The sequence below is a fragment of the Dermochelys coriacea genome, chromosome 2, assembly GCF_009764565.3.
Source record: "Dermochelys coriacea isolate rDerCor1 chromosome 2, rDerCor1.pri.v4, whole genome shotgun sequence".
In the NCBI taxonomy this organism is placed as follows: Eukaryota; Metazoa; Chordata; order Testudines; family Dermochelyidae; genus Dermochelys; species Dermochelys coriacea.
This window is the reverse complement of record NC_050069.1, coordinates 39,234,631-39,253,459: the sequence shown is the minus strand read 5'-3', so window position 1 is coordinate 39,253,459 and position 18,829 is coordinate 39,234,631. Positions and strand designations below refer to the sequence as shown.

At 48.3% G+C, this 18,829-nt stretch overlaps 1 protein-coding gene and 1 long non-coding RNA gene across 4 annotated transcripts in view; one reads left to right on the top strand and one right to left on the bottom strand.

Annotated features, from left to right (window-relative positions):
- The window catches only part of SNX31 (sorting nexin 31), a 68,713-nt gene extending 66,777 nt beyond the window's left edge, over positions 1 to 1,936 (bottom strand). For both annotated transcript variants that reach the window (XM_038390605.2, XM_043507506.1), the window contains exons 1-2: positions 1,607 to 1,936; positions 803 to 877 (exon numbers count right to left, since the gene is read on the bottom strand). In XM_038390605.2, the coding sequence (XP_038246533.1) occupies positions 803 to 877; positions 1,607 to 1,672 (141 nt within the window). In that variant the 5' untranslated portion in view covers positions 1,673 to 1,936. The remainder of the gene's footprint in view (positions 1 to 802; positions 878 to 1,606) is intronic.
- Positions 1,937 to 2,033: 97 nt separating this feature from the next.
- LOC119851956 lies at positions 2,034 to 18,415 on the top strand. 2 transcript variants are annotated; one of them, XR_005291474.2, is made up of 4 exons: positions 2,034 to 2,274; positions 2,413 to 2,641; positions 15,845 to 15,906; positions 17,958 to 18,415. It is a non-coding gene; the product is annotated as an uncharacterized LOC119851956 (long non-coding RNA). The 2 variants fall into 2 exon arrangements; XR_005291473.2 differs by lacking the exon at positions 2,413 to 2,641.
- Positions 18,416 to 18,829: the final 414 nt, after the last annotated feature.

Here is an 18,829-nt window from a genome sequence, read left to right as displayed (position 1 = left end):
ACACCTTAAACCTTCAGTGAGGAGTATTATGGGGAAAAATGGAAAATATTTTGCAAAGAAAGGGAGGTGGTGGTGGGAAAGATATCTCATGTCTTGCATACAGCTCATTCCAGCATGCCTGGGGTATGCACAACAAAAGCCAAAGAACTGCCATGAAAATAATTGGAAAAGTAGGAGGAAAAAAATGAAATCAAACTGCTTACAAAGGGTGAAGAGTTTACCAAAGAAGCTATTAGATGTGTAATCACCTCCATCCATACTTCATATTACTTGTTTAAGTGTAAGGGAAATGGGGGGCAGCCAAAACATTCTGTCTCCATTGCCCAAAATTAAAAAATAGCTCTTCCTTGACACTAATATAAATTCCCAGCATATTGTATTTCCCAACACCCTTCCTCTCAATATTTCTCTGTGATTTGCTTTGGAGTTTGCTGCACCCTATGGTGCTGGGCACCTTAAAAATGTGTGTAATAACAAATATGACAACACACTTACTCCATAGCATCCAGACCTTTATGTATCTCCCTCCCACTTCAGGTACTACACAAGAAAAGCTCATTACCATCCATAGGCAACATTACAGGATCTCAGCCTAAATTCATTTCAATGAGGTGAAAAAGAGCTCTGTGCAGCTCAAAAGCTAGTCTCTTTCACCAACGGAAGTTGGTCCAGTAAAAGATACACCCTCGCCCACCTTGTCTCTTCTCATTTCAACGGGGCATTTGTTGGCCATCTGATGGCAGCTCCCCTAGCTGAAGCTGGCAGGGGAGAGTGAGAAGGGGGTTGGGCTGGAGTCTCTAACCTGATCGTTCCAGTGGTGTAGCTGACTGTAGCGCACCTTGCAGAAGAGGAAGCCTTCCAGGTACACAGAGTACAGCTGAAAATACACCCAAGGGGCATCAGCTCCCCTGCCTGCACAGCACCCCCATTCCCCTCCCTCCCCACACAGCCCCCCATTCCCCTGCCTCCCCGCACAGCCCCCTCCCTCCCCACACAGCCCCCCATTCCCCTGCCTCCCCGCACAGCCCCCTCCCTCCCTACACAGCCCCCCATTCCCCTGCCTCCCCGCACAGCCCCCTCCCTCCCTACACAGCCCCCATTCCCCTGCCTCCCCGCACAGCCCCCTCCCTCCCTACACAGCCCCCATTCCCCTGCCTCCCCGCACAGCCCCCTATTCCCCTGCCTCCCCACACAGCCCCCTCCCTCCCTACACAGCCCCCCATTCCCCTGCCTCCCCGCACAGCCCCCTCCCTCCCTCCCTCACAGCCCCCCATTCCCCTGCCTCCCCGCTCAGCCCCCTCCCTCCCTCCCTCCCTCACAGCCCCCCATTCCCCTGCCTCCCCGCTCAGCCCCCTCCCTCCCTCCCTCACAGCCCCCCATTCCCCTGCCTCCCCGCTCAGCCCCCTCCCTCCCTCCCTCCCTCACCACACAGCCCCCCATTCCCCTCCCTCCCTCCACAGCCCCCCCCCCGCCCCATTCCCCTGCCTCCCCGCTCAGACGCTTCGGTCCGCCCCGAGCCAAAACAGCGCCGCCCAGGAGCCGGGATCCCCGCGGCGGCGCGGCCCCCCAGCCCTAGCAGCCGGGCCGGGCCGCCGAGACACTCAACCACGTAGCGGCCCCCGAACTTCTCCAGCAGCTGCTCCGAGACGGGGATGCTGAAATGCATCTTCATGGTGCTGCACGCGGCCCGCCCGCGCTCCGCCTCGCCGGGCTACAGGGGCAGGGCAGGGCAGCGGCCGCAGCATTTGTTTTCCCACGTGATAGAGGAGAGGGCGGGGAGGTCTCCTCCCTCCTGGGGGCGGGGGGCAAACCACTCATCATGGCAGGTGATGGGACTGTCACAAACGGGGGCGGCCTCCTGCCCTCGCCCTCGCTCCCAGGGCAGCGGTGGCAGCAGCATCCAGCTGCGGCTACAACTTCCGCTCCGCTCCGCCCCTCCCCCCCCGCCCAATAGTTGGCCAGGTCCCTTCCATGGGCTTTATTTAACCAGGCTGGGAATCACCAGGAGAGTGCTTCCCAACCTACAGGGCTCATTGGTCTGATTTCCTGTGCTCTCCTCCTCGCTGCCCCAAATGTGAGCAGGGCCCCTGGTGTGAGGACGGATATAACAGTAGGGACATAAGCATGGAAAGGGCCGCTGGGGGCTGCCTTCCTTCTTTATGAATTTTTGTCCCACCCTTCCTCTAGATGTTGGGCAGTTCCTAGCCCCACCCTTGTGGTTTTTCGGTGCTGGCTCGGACCAGGCTTGTGATGATGAATCAATCATGGAAACAGGTACTTACCATCCAAGGAAACAAGTTTTCAGACTCCCCCAGCTACCAGTATGTACCTAGCACGTAGGGGTTTGGTTTGTCTTTGACCCTGTAATGTGGATGATAGTCCTGGCTCTGAGGCCTGTCCTTGAATCTCTAGGCAACCCTTCTGATGGGACTGAATGAGCATCCCAGGGTGAAGAATCCTGCAGCTTTGATGTGTCTCACTCTGAAGTATTACCCAATACTCAAGCTTCACTACAGGATCTTCATAAACAGAACAAATATCTCATTGATTTAGGATGGACAGAACGTTATATGCTGGGTGGGGAAGGGAATTACTGAAACAAATGAGGTTCATACAGCTTTTGCAGAAGCGGAAATAACAGGTAGGAACTCAAGTAGAAAGAATAAAGTAACATTTTGTAATATCTTTTGATCATTTAATTTGTTTAGTTTCTTCATCTTCAGTCAAATAATTGACAACTTCTGAAGTCTGATAACTTGTCAAGTCGCGAAGCAGTTGCCATATTACAAAAGCAGTTATTGTGACGCATTGTGGGACAGCAGCTGGTCATTCAGTATCTGCTCTCGCACTGTGTCAACCTCTGTAGGTCTGTGGGTGCATCATCCCAGTGCTTAATTTGTGCCAGGGCTTCCCAGGGCTGAGCCCTAGTACCTCTAAGTTTGGCAGTTCATAGCCATGGTACCTCTGGGCTTGCTGCATGGTTATGAATGTAAAAAAAATGCTTGACCCCTGGCACCTCTTTCATTACAAATTAAGCACTGCCCTATCTCTAGACCAAGGTTCCCCTGTACATGTCCCCATTCATATCTCAGTCCTTTCCACAAACCCTTGTTCCCACTTACCCTATACTCCCAGTGGGCTGAGCAGCTGTGTGGGTGGCATGGGGGAGATAGTTGATGTGTAGGGAAGCCAAAAGAATCTCCATGCCCCAGGCTCTAGAGTAAGGTATTCACTTTCCTCACCTCTGGTTTCACTCTGATTGACATGCTCTGACACACATTAGATTTGGGTGAACTATGGTTTTAAATTGAGATGGGATATTCACATGAGCAATAGGCCCAAAGCATGGAACCAGAAAGAATGAAATCATGAGAAAAAAGAGTTGTTATGTTCAACTTGTAGTGACCGTTCAAAATACCATGTTATTTTATTTAAGGTTTGGGCTAAAGCCATAGAAATAAAACACAGTTTAATTGGGTAGCAGGTAAAGTAAATAATTGGCTATATAAGAAACTCATTCATCTGGCCTTAGCTAAGGTCCAATAATTGGTACTGACATCACTTGTTTGTTAACGTATATAAAAAGGTAAATTCTTAAAGGGTTCATTGCTAGTACAATAATAGGTGATACTGGCGGTAGAATGTCTGTGCCTAATCAGGTAAAGAATGTGAGAGAAGCCAAACAGCAAAAATTAAGATGTTTGTACACTAATGCGAGGCGCCTCGGTAACAAAATGGAGGAATTAGAGCTATTGGTGCAGGAAATGAAACCAGATATTATAGAGATAACAGAAACATGATGGAATAGTAGTCACGACTGGAGTACAGGTATTGAAGGGTATGTGCTGTTTAGGAAAGACAGAAATAAAGGCAAAGGTGGTGGAGTAGCATTGTATATCAATCAGGGCCGGCTCTAGGATTTTTGCCGCCCCAAGCAAAAAAAATTTTGGCCCCCCCCCTTTTTTTCGTACCCTCCCGCCCCTGGCTCCACCCCAACTCCACCCCTTACCAACCCCTTCCCCAAATCCCCGGCCCCACCTCCTCCCCCGGGCGTGCCACATCCTCCCCCCATTGCTTCCTGCTGCTCCCCCCCCAGCAACCCTCTGCCCTAGCTCACCTCCACTCCACCTGCTCCCCGGAACATGCTGCCACTCCACTTCTCCCTCCTCCTTCTCAGGTAAGGGAGAGGCAGCAAGTTCAGGGGAGCAGGTGGAGTGGAGGTGAGCAAGGGTGGGGGGGAGCTCAGGAAGTAACGGGGGGGTAGAGGAACTGGTCCCCACCCCAGCTCGCCTTCGCTCCACCACCGCCGCCTCCCCCAAGCACGCCACCGCTCGGCTTCTCCTCCCTCCCTCCCAGGCTTGCTGCGCGAAACAGCTGTTTTGCACATGGCAAGCCTGGGAGGGAGAAAGCGGGGAGAAGCGGAGCGGCGGTGCTGCGCTCAGGGGAGCAGGCGGAGGTGGAGCAGAGGCAAGCTGGGGCGGCGGGGGCACATTTTAGGGGCCCCTAGAAATATGCCGCCCCAAGCACCTGCTTGTTTTGCTGGTGCCTAGAGCTGGCCCTGATATCAATGATGAGGTAGACTGTAAAGAAATAAGAAGTGATGGAAGGGATAAGACAGAGTCTGTCTGGGCAAAAATCACATTGGAGAAGAAAGCTACTAGAGCCTTCCCTGAGATAGTGCTTGGGGTGTGCTATAGACTGCCGGGATCTGATTTGGAAAAGGATAGAGACCTCTTTAATGTTTTCAATGAAATAAATACTAATGGGAAATGTGTGATCATGGGAGACTTTAACTTCCTAGATATAGACTGGAGGACAAATGTTAGTAATAATAATAAGGCTCAGATTTTCCTAGATGCGATAGCTGATGGATTCCTTCATCAAGTAGTTGCTGAACCAACAAGAGGGGATGCCATTTTAGATTTGGTTTTGGTGAGCAGTGAGGACCTCATAGAAGAAATGGTTGTAGGGTACTACCTTGGTTCGAGCGATCATGAGCTAATTCAATTCAAACTAAATGGAAGGATAAACAAAAATAGATCTGTGGCTAGGGTTTTTGATTTCAAAAGGGCTAATTTTAAAAAATTAAGGAAATTAGTTAGGGAAGTGGATTGGACTGAAGAACTTGTGGATCTAAAGGCGGAGGAGGCCTGGAATTACTTCAAGTCAAGGTTGCAGAAACTATCAGAAGCCTGCATCCCAAGAAAGGGGAAAAAACTCATAGGCAGGAGTTGTAGACCAAGCATCTCAGAGAGGTGATTAAGAAAAAGCAGAAAGCCTACAAGGAGTGGAAGATGGGAGGGATCAGCAAGGAAAGCTACCTTATCGAGGTTAGAACATGTAGGGATAAAGTGAGAAAAGCCAAAAGCCATGTAGAGTTGGACCTTGCAAAGGGAAATAAAACCAATAGTAAAAGGTTCGATAACCATATAAATAGGAAGAAAACAAAGAAAGAAGTGAGGATGGAGTGGAAGTTAAGGATAATTTAGGCATGGCTCAATATCTAAACAAATACTTTGCCTCAGTCTTTAATGAGGAGCTTAGGGATAATGGTAGGGTGACAAATGGGAATAAGGATATGGAGGTAGATATTCCACATCCGAGGTAGAAGCCAAACTTGAACAGCTTAATGGGACTAAATTGGGGGGCCAAGATAATCTTCATCCAAGAATATTAAAGGAATTGGCACGTGAAATTGCAAGCCCATTAGCAAGAATTTTTAATGAATCTGAGTTACTACAGAGAATTCTTTCCTGGGGGTCTGGTTGGTGAGTCTTTCCCACCTGCTCAGGGTTTAGCTGATCGCCCTATTTAGGGTTGGGAAGGAATTTTCCTCCAGGGCAGATTGGCAGAGGCACTGGGGATTTCTCGCCTTCCTCTGCAGCGAGGGACACGGGTCACTTGCTGGAGGATTCTCCTTTGAAGTCTTTAAACCATGAGTTGAGGACTTGAATAGCCCAGACATAGGTCAGGGGTTTGTTACAGGAGTGGGTGGGTGAGATTCTGTGGCCTTTGTTGTGCAGGAGGTCAGACTAGACTATCATAATAGTCCCTTCTTACCTTAAAGTCTATGAGTAACTCCTCACTTAAAGTCGTCCCGGTTAATGTTGTTTTGTTGTTATGTTGCTGATCAATTAGGGAACATGCTCGTTTAAAGCTGTGCTATGCTCCCTTATAATGTCATTTCGCAGCTGTCTGCTTTGTCCACCGCTTGCAGGAAGAGCAGCCCGTTGCAGCTAGCTGGTGGGGACTTGGAACCAGGGTGTACTGGCAGTAGGGTGACCAGATGTCCCCTTTTTATAGGGACAGTCCAGATATTTGGGGCTTTGTCTTATATAGGCGCCAATTACCCCACTCCCTGTCCCAATTTTTCACACTTGCCGTCTGGTCATCCTAACCGGTAGCCCCCTTAACAGCTCCCCTTCCCCCTAAGTTCCCTGTGTGGCAGCCGCCCATCAAGCTATCAATTGCCAGCAATACAGCTGTCCCTCCCCCCACTGCCACGTGCTGCTCTTGCCCTCTGCCTTGGAGCTGCTCCCTGGAGCCTCCTGCTTGCTGTGTGGGCTGGAGGGAAGGGGAGATAAAGTAAGGGTGTCCCCCTCCCGCCTACTCCTCCAACCCGTTACCCCATTTTCTATAGAGCAGGGGGGGACACATGACAGGGCTCAGGATGGAGGGAGCTTCCTGGCAGCAGCTGCCATCTCAGCTTGCTGAATTTTAATGGGTCAGGAGCGGATGATAAAAGTGATGGGGAAGCAAACGGAGATGTTGAAGTCCCTAATTGCACTGCAGGCAGAATCTGTGCACCCTTCATCCTGCAGCCGATACAGAACTGCTTGCCATGCTCTCTCCAAACTCCTCCCACACACGTTCCTTGCATCTTCCCAGACCATCTAAGTACCCTGTTCACTCCACCCCTTCAAACAGCTTCCAAAATGATAACTGGAGTTGCACCCTGCTATGAGAGCCTACATCAGGACACTGCCCTTCACTATTATCTCCCTTTCCACCACTTGTTACTTGGTTGGTGAACTCTAATTACAGAACTCACAACCAATTTGGGGTTTGTGCCCTGTTTCTTAACAGTCTGCCCTGAGGTTGATATTCTAGCTTGTGAGTCACTCCAGACAGTGGGTCCTACTTCACTTCAATTTCATTTATCACTACCTATCATCTCATTTGCAATGGAGCTCTCAATGCTAGCCTTTGATCACCTCATGATGTCAGCCTCCACTGCCCACTTGCTGAATTTTAAAACAAATACCTTTGTGCTTTCTCCCATGCTACCCTATGTGCATGGGAGGCTGTGATGATGGTCGCTGGAGGGGCTGTACTGAGAATGCTCAGTCAGGCAAACTGCAAAGAGTAGGGCACACGATCCCCAAATCTGGTGGTTTATTCTTATAATTAGATTCACCAAGACAGTAACAAAACAGCTTCAGCAAAACAAAACTACCTTACTAATTACCAAGAAGCCAAAATACAATTCTCTTTAAGCAATCCAGCCTTTGGCTCCTACCCAGACAGCCAAGTCTATATAGTGAGGGTTATTTAAAACCTTATTCGCCATATATAAGCTTCTACCAATCCCAAGAGACCGGACGCATTACCACCAGGTCAATGAATATTTCAGATCTTACCCAAATACACACTTACAACCAATTCTCATGAATTTAATCTAAAATTTATTAAAAAAGAAAAGAGTTACTATGGTTAAAGATGATACATACAGAATGAGTAAAGTTCTTAGGTCAGTTTCAATAGCAGAGATGATGAAACTGCTAATTTGTGAAAGTCCTTTCAGAATCAGTTCAATAGGTTATAGTCCAATAAGCAGTCCACGTGCAGAGTTTGTTCAAATTCTTCCATGAGAAATTGCAGGGCTAATCCAGAGAAGACCTGGAGACCTCAATCCTGCAGTTTGAACTTCCCATGACAAAGTTTAAGCAGATCTGAGATAGTAAGGATCAGTCCCCAAAGTCCCTTTATAGCCAAAGCTCAACTGATTAGCCTCTTGTTAGCAAATTATCACAGCAGACATTCCTTGGATGAAGAATAGGTAATGCACATTGTTGCTTTTAAATAAATCTCTATTTCCTAGGCATACACCGATAACTAGGTACACTGATAAACTATAAGGCAATTAACCACTCAAACGGTTTCTAGATAGTTTACTACAAACTTCAAAGAGAAATAAACATAATGATTTTATTACATAACAAGTTTCATCCAAACATTAATATCCCTTTTATATCTTTGAATCAATAGACTATAGTGATGAAAAATTACAGACAGGAACAGAAGTTTAGCATCTACAAGCTAATTAGATTACATTGTTAAACTTCTAACAAGATATAGGTAAACACAGTGTGACAAAGTTCCTCCTCTACCTTGGTGGGTCTTGTGCTTATTGGCAGATTTGCTCGCCTTGGAGCTTCACGGCAGCCCTCAGCATGGCCGTTTTTCTGAACCCACAGTCTAGGTCGACTCCTCCTGTGTCTGACCAGGAGTTGAGAGGATTTGGGGGGAAACCTGGGCCCACCCTCTACTCCGGGTTCCAGCCCAGGGCACTGTGGAATGCAGCTGTCTAGAGTGCCTCCTGGAACAGCTGTGTGACAGCTACAGCTCCCTGGGCTATTTCCCCATGGTCTCCTCCCAACACCTTCTTATCCTCACCATAGGACCTTCCTCCTGGTGTCTGATAATGCTTGTACTCCTCAGTCCTCCAACAGTATACGTTCTCACTCTCAGCTCCTAGCGCCTCTTGCCCCCAGCTCCTTACACGTGCACCACAAACTGAAGTGAGCTCCTTTTTAAACCCAGGTGCCCTGATTAGCCTGCCTTAATTGATTCTAGCAGCTTCTTGATTGGCTGCAGGTGTTCTAATCAGCCTGTCTGTCTCAATTGTCTCCAGAAAGTTCCTGCTTGTTCTGGAACCTTCCCTGTTATCTTACCCAGGAAAAAGGGACCTACTTAGCCTGGGGCTAATATATCTGCCTTCTATTACTCTCCTGTAGCCATCTGGCCCGACCCTGTCACATATCCCCCCTTCTGCTCAACACTACGGGGTTGGGCAGCTTGGGACATGTGGCCGTGTACTCATGACAAGCCATCTGCATTGCCATGGTGGCTTCCAGCCCGGTGTTGTATGGTGAATTGGAAAGGTTGTAGGGATTGGAACCATCTGGTCACCCTTGCGTTCTTCTCTTTATTTCGCTGCATCCACTGGAGGGGTGCATCGTCGGTGACTAGGGTAAATCGTCGTCCCAGAAGGTAATAATGTAGTGTTTCCATGGCCCATTTCACAGCTAGGCACTCTCTTTCAACCACGGCATACTTCTGCTCTCTCGGGAGGAGTTTCCTGCTGAGGTAGAGGATTGGGTGTTCTTCATCTCCGACCATCTGCGATAGGACAGCTCCCAATCCTACTTCAGATGCATCTGTTTGTAAAATGAATTCTTTGTTGAAGTCTGGGGCTATAAGCACAGGGTTACTGCAGAGGGCTGTCCGTAGATTCATGAATGCTTTCTCTGCAGCTTCTGTCCACTTCATCATGTCTGGACCCTTTATCAGGGCTTTTATCAGGTCTATCAGGGGACTTGCTCTGGTAGCAAAATGGGGAATAAATTGTCGGTAGTACCCCACCATACCCAGGAATGCCCGGACTTGCTTTTTCCGATTTGGCCAGGGCCAATTTTGGATAGCCTGTAGTTTGTTTAGTTGGGGCTTGACCTTGCCCCTTCCTACAATGTAGCCAAGGTGTTTAGCCTCGGCTAGCCCTATAGGACACTTGGCTAGGTTGGCTGTGAGGCCAGCCCGTCTTAGCGTGTCCAGAACCGCTTCCACCTTTCCTAAGTGGGTTTTCCAGTTGGGGTGTGAATAATCACATCATCCAGGTATGCTGCTGCATAACTGGTATGGGGCCATAGGAGCTTGTCCATAAGACACTGGAAGGTGGCAGGTGCCCCATGCAGTCCAAAAGGAAGAACAGTATATTGAAACAGACCCTCTGAGGTAGAGAATGCCGTCTTTTCTTTCACATCTTTGGCAAGGGGAATCTGCCAGTATCCCTTTGTTAAATCAAGGGTGGTCAAAAATCGGGCATTGCTCAGGCAGCCAACTAACTCATCGATACAAGGTATGGGGTATGCATTGAATTTGGATATCTCATTCAGCCGGCGAAAGTCATTACAAAATTTCGTGTTGCCATCGGGTTTGGGCACCAACACAATCAGACCACTGACTGTGGGACTCTTCGATGACTCCCAGCTCCAATGTCCTTTTTACCTCTGCCTTGATCTCCTCCCTTTTTGCCACTGGGACCCTATAGGGCCTTAAAGTTATCTTTGCCCCAGGGTCCGTGATAATGTGGTGATATGCTTCGGTGGTCCAACCTGGTTTGGTTGATACGTCCTGGTATCGGTTGATCCTCTCAGTTACCTCCTTCTTCTGGTTTGGTGTCAGATCAGTGGATATCCTGATTTGCTCCTGCATGTTATTTCCCTGGATCGGGGTCTCTTGGGCCACTACACATGCCTCTCATTGGTGCCAAGGCTTTAAGAGGTTAATATGATAAATTTGTTCTTGTTTCCGGCATCCTGGCTGCCACACCTTGTAGATTACTTCCCCCACGGGTTCAGCCACCTCATAGGGCCCCTGCCATTGGGCCAAAAGCTTGCTTTCTGTCATGGGTACCAACACCATCACCCAATCCCTGGGTTGGAACTGTCGGACTTTTGCCTGGCGATTGTAATGGGTTCGCTGGGCCTCCTGCTCCTTTTCCAAATGTTCCCATACAATAGGGGTGACCCGGGCTTATCTGTTCTTGCATCTGCAACACATGGTCAATTATATTTCTCCCCTCATTGGGTTTCTCTTCCCAGATTTCTTTTGCGATATCTAGTATGCCACGGGGGTGGTGTCCGTATAATAATTCAAAGGGGAAAACCCAGTTGAGGCCTGAGGTACCTCCTGGACTGCAAACATAAGGTAGGGTAGTAGGGTGTCCCAATCCTTCCCGTCCTGACTTACCACTTTCCTTATCATTGCCTTGAGAGTTCAGTTAAACCTTTCTACCAGTGCATCGGTCTGCGGATGAAAAACTGAAGTTCTCAGGGTATGTATATGGAGCAGCGTACAGAGGTCCTTCATTAGCTTCGACATAAATGGCGTACCTTGGTCTGTTAATATCTCCTTTGATAGGCCCACTCAGGCAAAGATCCCCACTAACTCTTTAGCTATCATTTTAGGGGCCGTGTTCCGCAGGGGGATGGCTTCTGGGTAGCGAGTAGCATAATCCAGAACAAGTATATATTGGTGGCCCCAGGCTGTCTTCTCCAGGGGTCCCCCCACTAGGTCCAGGGCAATTTGCTCGAAGGGGACCTCTATGATGGGAAGAGGTACTAAAGGTGCCCTCAAGTGGGGATGGGGATTGTGCAGCTGACACTCCGGGAAGGACGCACAGTACCTCCGCACTTCTTCATGTACTCCAGACCAGAAGAATCATCGCAGGACCCGTGCCAGGGTCTTCTCTACCCCCAGAAGCCTCCCAAAAAGATGACTATGGGCCAGACTTAATACAGCATTCTGGTGTTTTTGAGGTACTAGGATCTGCTGTACCTTCTCCCCCTGTACTGGTGCAACCTGGTATAAGAGATTCTTCTTCATTATGAAGTAGGGTCCTGGTCCCTGGGTTTTCCCTTCCACGGGGACCTCATCTATTTCGGTCACCTCCTTCCTATTGTTGTCCTACCTTGGGTCTTCAGCCTGGTCCCGTCCAAAATTTCCTCTCCTGGGGCTAATCTGCCCGAGATCTAGGGAGCCAGTCTCTGTTGCCTCTACTGGTTCAGAGGCATTAGGGTGTGGGTCAGACTTGGTGCTTCTCCCTCCTGGGTGGCCTCCTTTTCAGCTGCTCGGGTCCACCTACCTACGAGAGCGACCCTCTGGCTTTGGGCCAGTATTTGGGTTCCCAAGGCCTTTTTTCCCTTTTTGTCTTTCTACGCTGTCTGGGAGTGGAGAACAAATCTGGGGATATTTCAGAGAAGGTTGGGGGTTGACAGTCAACTGTGGATGCCTCACTGCTTTCAGGGCTTCCCCCTTTCTCCAATTCCCCTATCGGGAGTAAATCTTCAAACCCTGGGAAGTTCCTCCCTATTAGCACCGGGTATGGGAGTTTAGGGACTACACCTGCTGCTACCTCAGTAGTGTTCCCCTGAATCTCGATTTTTACTGGGATGATGGGAGTAATAACCAACTGTCCCATGGATGCATGTTATCCCCGTGCGCTTGGCCCACAGCAGCTGACTACGCTTCACAAGGTTCCCTGAGATAAGCGTGATAGCACTCCCTGAATCAACCAGTGCTGTGGTCTCTACCCCATTTAGCTTCACTGGTCTGGTGTACATATGAGGGGTAAGTGAGACCGCCACAAGGTGGATTAGGGAGCATGAGTCTGCCCAGTTCCCCAGGTTACATTGCATAGGCTCCTCGGCATTGGGACACCGTGCAGCTATGTGTCCCCACTCCCCGCAGGTGTAACATCTGTATGGAGCCCTAGGCGTTCCCTGGTCTCTTGGTTTGGGCAGTCTAACATCACGATCCTCTTCCCCCTCAGTGCTCCGACTCTTTGTGGCTTCTGGTGGGCCTTCAGCCCCTCTCTTTTTCCACCTGGGCTCTCCTGGTAGCCCAGTCACCCGAGCTCTAAGGCTTGGTGCTTCTAGTTTAACCTGGGGTGCTTCTTCCTTAACTGTTCGGGTCAGCTCCCTCACCGTCCTTGGCCTTTCTACCAGTTGTGACAAAGTTCCTCCTCTACCTTGGTGGGTCTTGTGCTTATTGGCGGATTTGCTCGCCTTGGAGCTTCATGGCAGCCCTCATCTTGGCCGTTTTTCTGAACCCACAATCCAGGTCAACTCCTCCTGTGTCTGACCAAGAGTTGGGAGGTTTGGGGGGAACCCGGGCCCGCCCTCTACTCCGGGTTCCAGCCCAGAGCCCTGTGGAATGCAGCTGTCTAGAGTGCCTCCTGGAACAGCTATGCGACAGCTACAACTCCCTGGGCTACTTCCCCATGGTCTCCTCCCAACACCTTCTTATCCTCACCATAGGACCTTCCTCCTGGTGTCTGATAATGCTTGTACTCCTCAGTCCTCCAACAGTATGCGTTCTCACTCTCAGCTCCTAGTGCCTCTTGCCCCCAGCTCCTTACACGAGCACCACAGACTGAAGTGAGCTCCTTTTTAAACCCAGGTGCCCTGATTAGCCTGCCTTAATTGATTCTAGCAGCTTCTTGATTGGCTGCAGGTGTTCTAATCAGCCTGTCTGTCTCAATTGTCTCCAGAAAGTTCCTGCTTGTTCTGGAACCTTCCCTGTTACCTTATCCAGGGAAAAGGGACCTACTTAACCTGGGGCTAATACATCTGCCTTCTATTACTCTCCTGTAGCCATCTGGCCCTACCCTGTCACAACAGACAAATACAATTAGTATCTACTTCTGATTGTCTAACAATACTGTCTTACATTTCAAGAACTGTAGTCTATTTAACATGGATTTGCTAACTATCTTTAAAAAATGGCTCTGTTTACCAGTTCAATATTTTTCTAATATGTCCTTAAAAGGTTGCTTTTAGTTCTATCAGCCTGCTAGTTGCTTAACCCGCGCTGGCTCAGTGTGACAGGGGCATTCTCCCTAAATGTACACAAAGCTACTTCATTATCTTTCAAATCCCTGGTCAAAACTCCTCTTTTCCATGATGCCTAAAAAAAACTTGACAAAGGTTAGGCTGCTGGTATACAGATACTACTGCATATCATGGTAACCAATATTCTCATCATTTCCTTGTGCTCCACCATCTGTCAGCTCTTGTCTTACACAAATTGAAAGTTCTTTGGGGCAGGGACTGTCTTTTTGTTCTGTCTTTGTACAGCACCTAGCACAATGGGGTCCTGGTAGCATGAAAAAATAAGTGAACCTATGCAATATCGACTTTTTCTCTTAGCTGGGGGGGCAGCATGGTCCTGTGATTAGAGTAGGAAAGTCAGGAGTCCTGGATCTATTCTTTGTTCTTCCACACATAGGCGCCAATGCTGGGGCTGGAGCACCCATGGGAAAAAAATGATGAGTGCTGAGCACCCACTGGCAGCTCCCCTATCAGCTTCTCTCTATCCCCCCCAAGCACCTCCCACCCACCAGTGGGCCCCATGGATCAGCGCCTCCTCCTCCTTCCGCACACTTCCCACCCACCGCTAACAGCTGTTTTGCAGCATGCAGGAGGCTGGGAGGGTGTGGGGGAGGAGTGAGGACGTGGCACACTTGGCGGAGGGAGCAGAACTGGGTGGGAAGAGGTGGGGCAGAGGTGGGAAAAGACGGGTTGGGGTTGGAGCAGGGGCGGGGCCTAGGGAAAAGAGGTTGAGCAGGGTGGGAAGAGGCAGGCTGGGGGTGGGGCCTAGGGGGGAAGGGATGGTGTGGGGGCAGGGCCTGGGGCAGAGCCAGGGGGTTGAATGCCTGTGCTTCCACATGGTATGCAAGTTGGACAAGTCATTTAACCTCTGTGTGCTTCATTTTCCCCATCTCTATAATGGAAAAATTATGTTCTCCCACCCTCGTAAAGTGTTTTGAGATCTATGAACAAGTGCTGTATAAGTGCTCAGGGAGAGTAATATATGTGCCAGCACTGAACAAAGCAACAAATGTGTGCAGGGATGAGAGGGAATTCTGCTGTCAGCTGGAGTTCTCCCATTCATTGAGATCTCAATCAGAGCAGGATCAACCACCCAGGCAAGCCAAGAGACACCTAATTGCTATGATTTGTTTTACCTTCTAAAATATTTGTTTCCGTATTTTAAATCATTTTAGAGCTAACAGAATTATTTATTTTTACTGCTTAATACAAGATTATCCTTTTAAAGTGTCATTGTTAACATTTCTGCTACAACCCCCACTCAGAAATGTCAGTTTACTCAGTAGGCAGGGCACTGTTCCCTCAGGCTATTAGCCAGCTTAATCAGCAACTTCCTTCTATCTCACATTCCCTCAGGGCATTCTGTGTGTTAGAGGCTTACATTAGCTCAACAGATCCAGAGCAGAAAACAGAAAACATTGATCCTCTACAGTACCACTAGCCACTCAGTCCTAAGCCGATTTTGATGAATCCTCTAGCATTTCGTTCCCTCAGCCCTCCCCCATCTTCCATTTTAGCCACAGCAAACATTTCAGAATTGGGATGAGAGAGTCAAAAGCCGCTGGCCCTAGCCATGAAATGTAAGGGTTACTAGAATTAATTGATGGAACCAGGTACACCCCTGAGGTTCTTAAGCAGAGAATACTTTAGAGTAGTCACACACAAATGATTATACAGAAATTCTTGGATTGACAAGCATTCTCTTTGGGTTTCTGCAGAGGGCCTGGATTAGATTTTGGAGGGGGAAATCTAATCAGTATCCCTGGTTCACGCAGCATAATCACAGACGCCCTCTCTTACCTCAGATAGGCTCTGTGCCTACCACATCAAAACACAATCTGCATTTCAAAAAGTAAACAATGCCCTTCAGGCTAATTATATTCCCCTACAGGGAATCAGCAACTTTGTCAGTGACTGTCAAGGATAATTGGATATTGGAAGAGAGCCACTATCAGTTTTCTGGACTAAGAACCTTGGCAAATAGGCTTTTTGCCTTCTGCTCTAGTAACTAAGATTTTTCATGGAATATCAAGAAAATCTTCAAAACAAGGGTTTTATGTATCTTTAGAGATAATCCAAGTTATGATCCATAATTCTGACACACATTGCCAGAGTCTCAAATTCTACTGTTTCATGTGATTAGGACTTATAAGAAACATTTGTTCTGCCAGGGTCTTCCATCTCCAGCAGTTCTGACAAACCTGCCTCTGCAGCTCAGAATACTTCATATAAGGTAAGAAATTCTCCCATTTCTATGATTAATCTTTCCGGTAGGGTTGTTCCCCTGACATTGGGAGGGATTATCCTACTATGGCCCCCCCATAGCCTAATGCAGAAATGTACAAGTGCTGTAAAAACTCATTAGCCAGCCATCGGGCAACTCCTCCAGCACAGGCATTGTAGGCTGCAAGCACCAGCCTAGCAAGCATGGCTGGGGCCATCTCTGAGGCTGGAGGGGGTAAGGACATTAGACAGTGAACTGGAGAGTGTGGGACAGCTCTGGTTTGTGTGGAGTACAACCCTGTCATAACCATAGGGGTAGCCTAAATTCCTCCTTACCTGGAAGGGGTTAAGAAGCTCAAGTAACCTGGTTGGCACCTGACCACAGGAACCAATGGGGACAAAAGATACTTTCAAATCTGGTGGGCGAGAGAGGTATGCTGCCACCGCCAAGTGATTTAGACAAAGAATCAGGGAAAGGACCACTTGGAGTTCCTAGTCCCACAAAATATCCCCCCAGGCCTACATCCGAATTTCCTGTGGAGGCTTGAAAAATAAACAAGGTGAGCACAAACCAGACCCCTGGGTTTGTAGGACACTAAAAACCCAATCAGATTCTTAAAAAACAGAACTTTATTATAAAGAAAAAAAAAGTAAAAGAAGCACCTCTGTTAAATCAGGATGGAAGGTAATTTTACAGGACAATCAGATTCAAAACACAGAGGATTTCCCTCTAGGCAAAACTTAAAAGTTACAAAAAAACAGGGATAAACCTCCCTCTAGCACAGGGAAAATTCACAAACTAAAACAATAGATTAACACATTTCCTTGCTTTACTTACAATTTTTGTAATCTAGATGCTTAGTTCAAGTAGGGCTTTGGGAGATGTATTTTCCCTGTCCTGATTCCTCGCTGACCCAGAGAGAACCAACAAAGAGAACAAAGCAAAAATGTTCCCCCACAGATTTGAAAGTATCTTCTTCCCTTGTTGATCCTTTTGGTCAGGTGCCAACCAGGTTACCTGAGTTTCTTAACCCTTTACAGGTAAGGAGGGATTTTATGATACCCTTAGCTGTATGTTTATGACAAACTTGCTCACCAAGTACTCAGAATAGTTGGATATACAATAACTCCTCATTTAACGTTGTAGTTATGTTCCTGAAAAATGCGACTTTAAGTGAAACCATGTTAAGTGAATCCAATTTCCCAACAAGAATGAATATAAATGTGGGGGTAGGTTCAAGGGAATTTTTTTTTGCCATATAGTTCAGTACAGTACTATAGTTGGGAGGTGCCCCTGCCTTACCCCACACAGGCACAGCCCACTGGCACTGGAGACAATGAGGCAGGCAAGGAGGCTGAAGGTGCTGTAGGCGAGGTGAAGCACCTTGCGCAGCAGCAGCAGCGGCAGATTCCCCTACTCTGCAAGCACCAGTGGTGGGGGGCTCAACCCTTGGCCCACCACTCCACCCCTTCCCCGAAGTATCCCCCCTTTACTCCGCACACCTTGTCCTTGCTCCTCCGCCCTCCCTCCCCCCCGCCTCCTGCCCGCAGCAATCAGCTGGCTTGTGGCATTCAGGAGGCAGGAGGGAAGGGGGAGGAGCGAGGAAGCGGCGCACCTCCCCCCTCCTTCCCCTGCCTCCTGCCCGTGGCAATCAGCTGGTTTGTGGCGTTTGGGAGGCAGGGGAGGGAGGGGGAGCCTGTGTGCCCAGTCCTCACTCCTCCCCACTTCCTCCTGAAAACTGCAAGCCAGCAGATTGCCGCAAGCAGAAGGTGGGGGAAGGAGGGGGAAGGTGCTGATCCGTCAGGTCTGCCGGCGGGCGGGAGGCACTGTGGGGGGGGGGGCGTAGGGGAGCTGATGGGGGGCTTCCAACTGTGGACAAAGCAGGCAGCCAAACGATGTTATAGCGAAGCATTGCACAACTTTAAATGGAGCATGTTCTGTAATTGAGCAGGGACATAAGATCGAAACAACATTAAGTGAGAGGATGTTAAGTGGGGATTTACTGTATATGTATATCTTTCTTCACTTCTCTGAAAACCCTCTATTTATCCTTTCATCAGCACTCTCTGATATTTACCATGAAGGTTCTCGAAACTGACAGAGGGAAGACAACATAAATTTATCCTCCTCAAGATCCACTTGACCCAAGTCCATAAGATGATCACCTTCAACCTCAACCATGTGAAGCATGGATAGCACATGAAGTAGAAAGCAGTGTACGCACTAAAATACACAATTGTACACATGTGCAGATCAAAAGAAGAAAGAACACACTAACATACGAGTATGAGCTTGGCAGGATGGTTTCATGGCACTGCTGTCTCCAACCTCACATTTTTCCCAATTTTATCGGCAATGAGATTGTTTATTTATTTATTTAAATAAGTTATGAAGGCACAGTCAGAATTTTACCAGTACCAGCTGGCCAACAAAACGCTGCTGTAGGAGACTGCTAACAGACTTACTCGTAGAAATACTAATTTTACAAGTGCAATTATTGTTTTTTTTCTCAGCGCTGCTTCCACCTGTCAATAATGAACAATTAGTGAAGGGTAAGGGTAGGGTAAGGGTATTTGTATAGCCAGATGGTTATATTTTTGTCATATTTGAATTAAAATGCCTACATTTAGAAATAATCTTCTTTTCCCCATATCTCCTTTATTTATCAACCGATTTTGATAAAATTTGAAATGGAGTCAATTTCCTCTTTTTTAGAGGCCTCTCATAGTGTGAGGCCCTAAGATGTAGCTTAGTTAACTTATGCCTTAATCCACCACTATTCCTGATGAAGCCAGCATAAATCTTTTTGACAAGTTCCGTTGACAAGAAGGCATTAGCCAGGCCTTCCCAGCTGAGGTTGCAACCACTCCACCTTAACAAATATATAAAGGGGATGTGGACTTACTGGAATCAGGGGCTATTCCTGAGAATG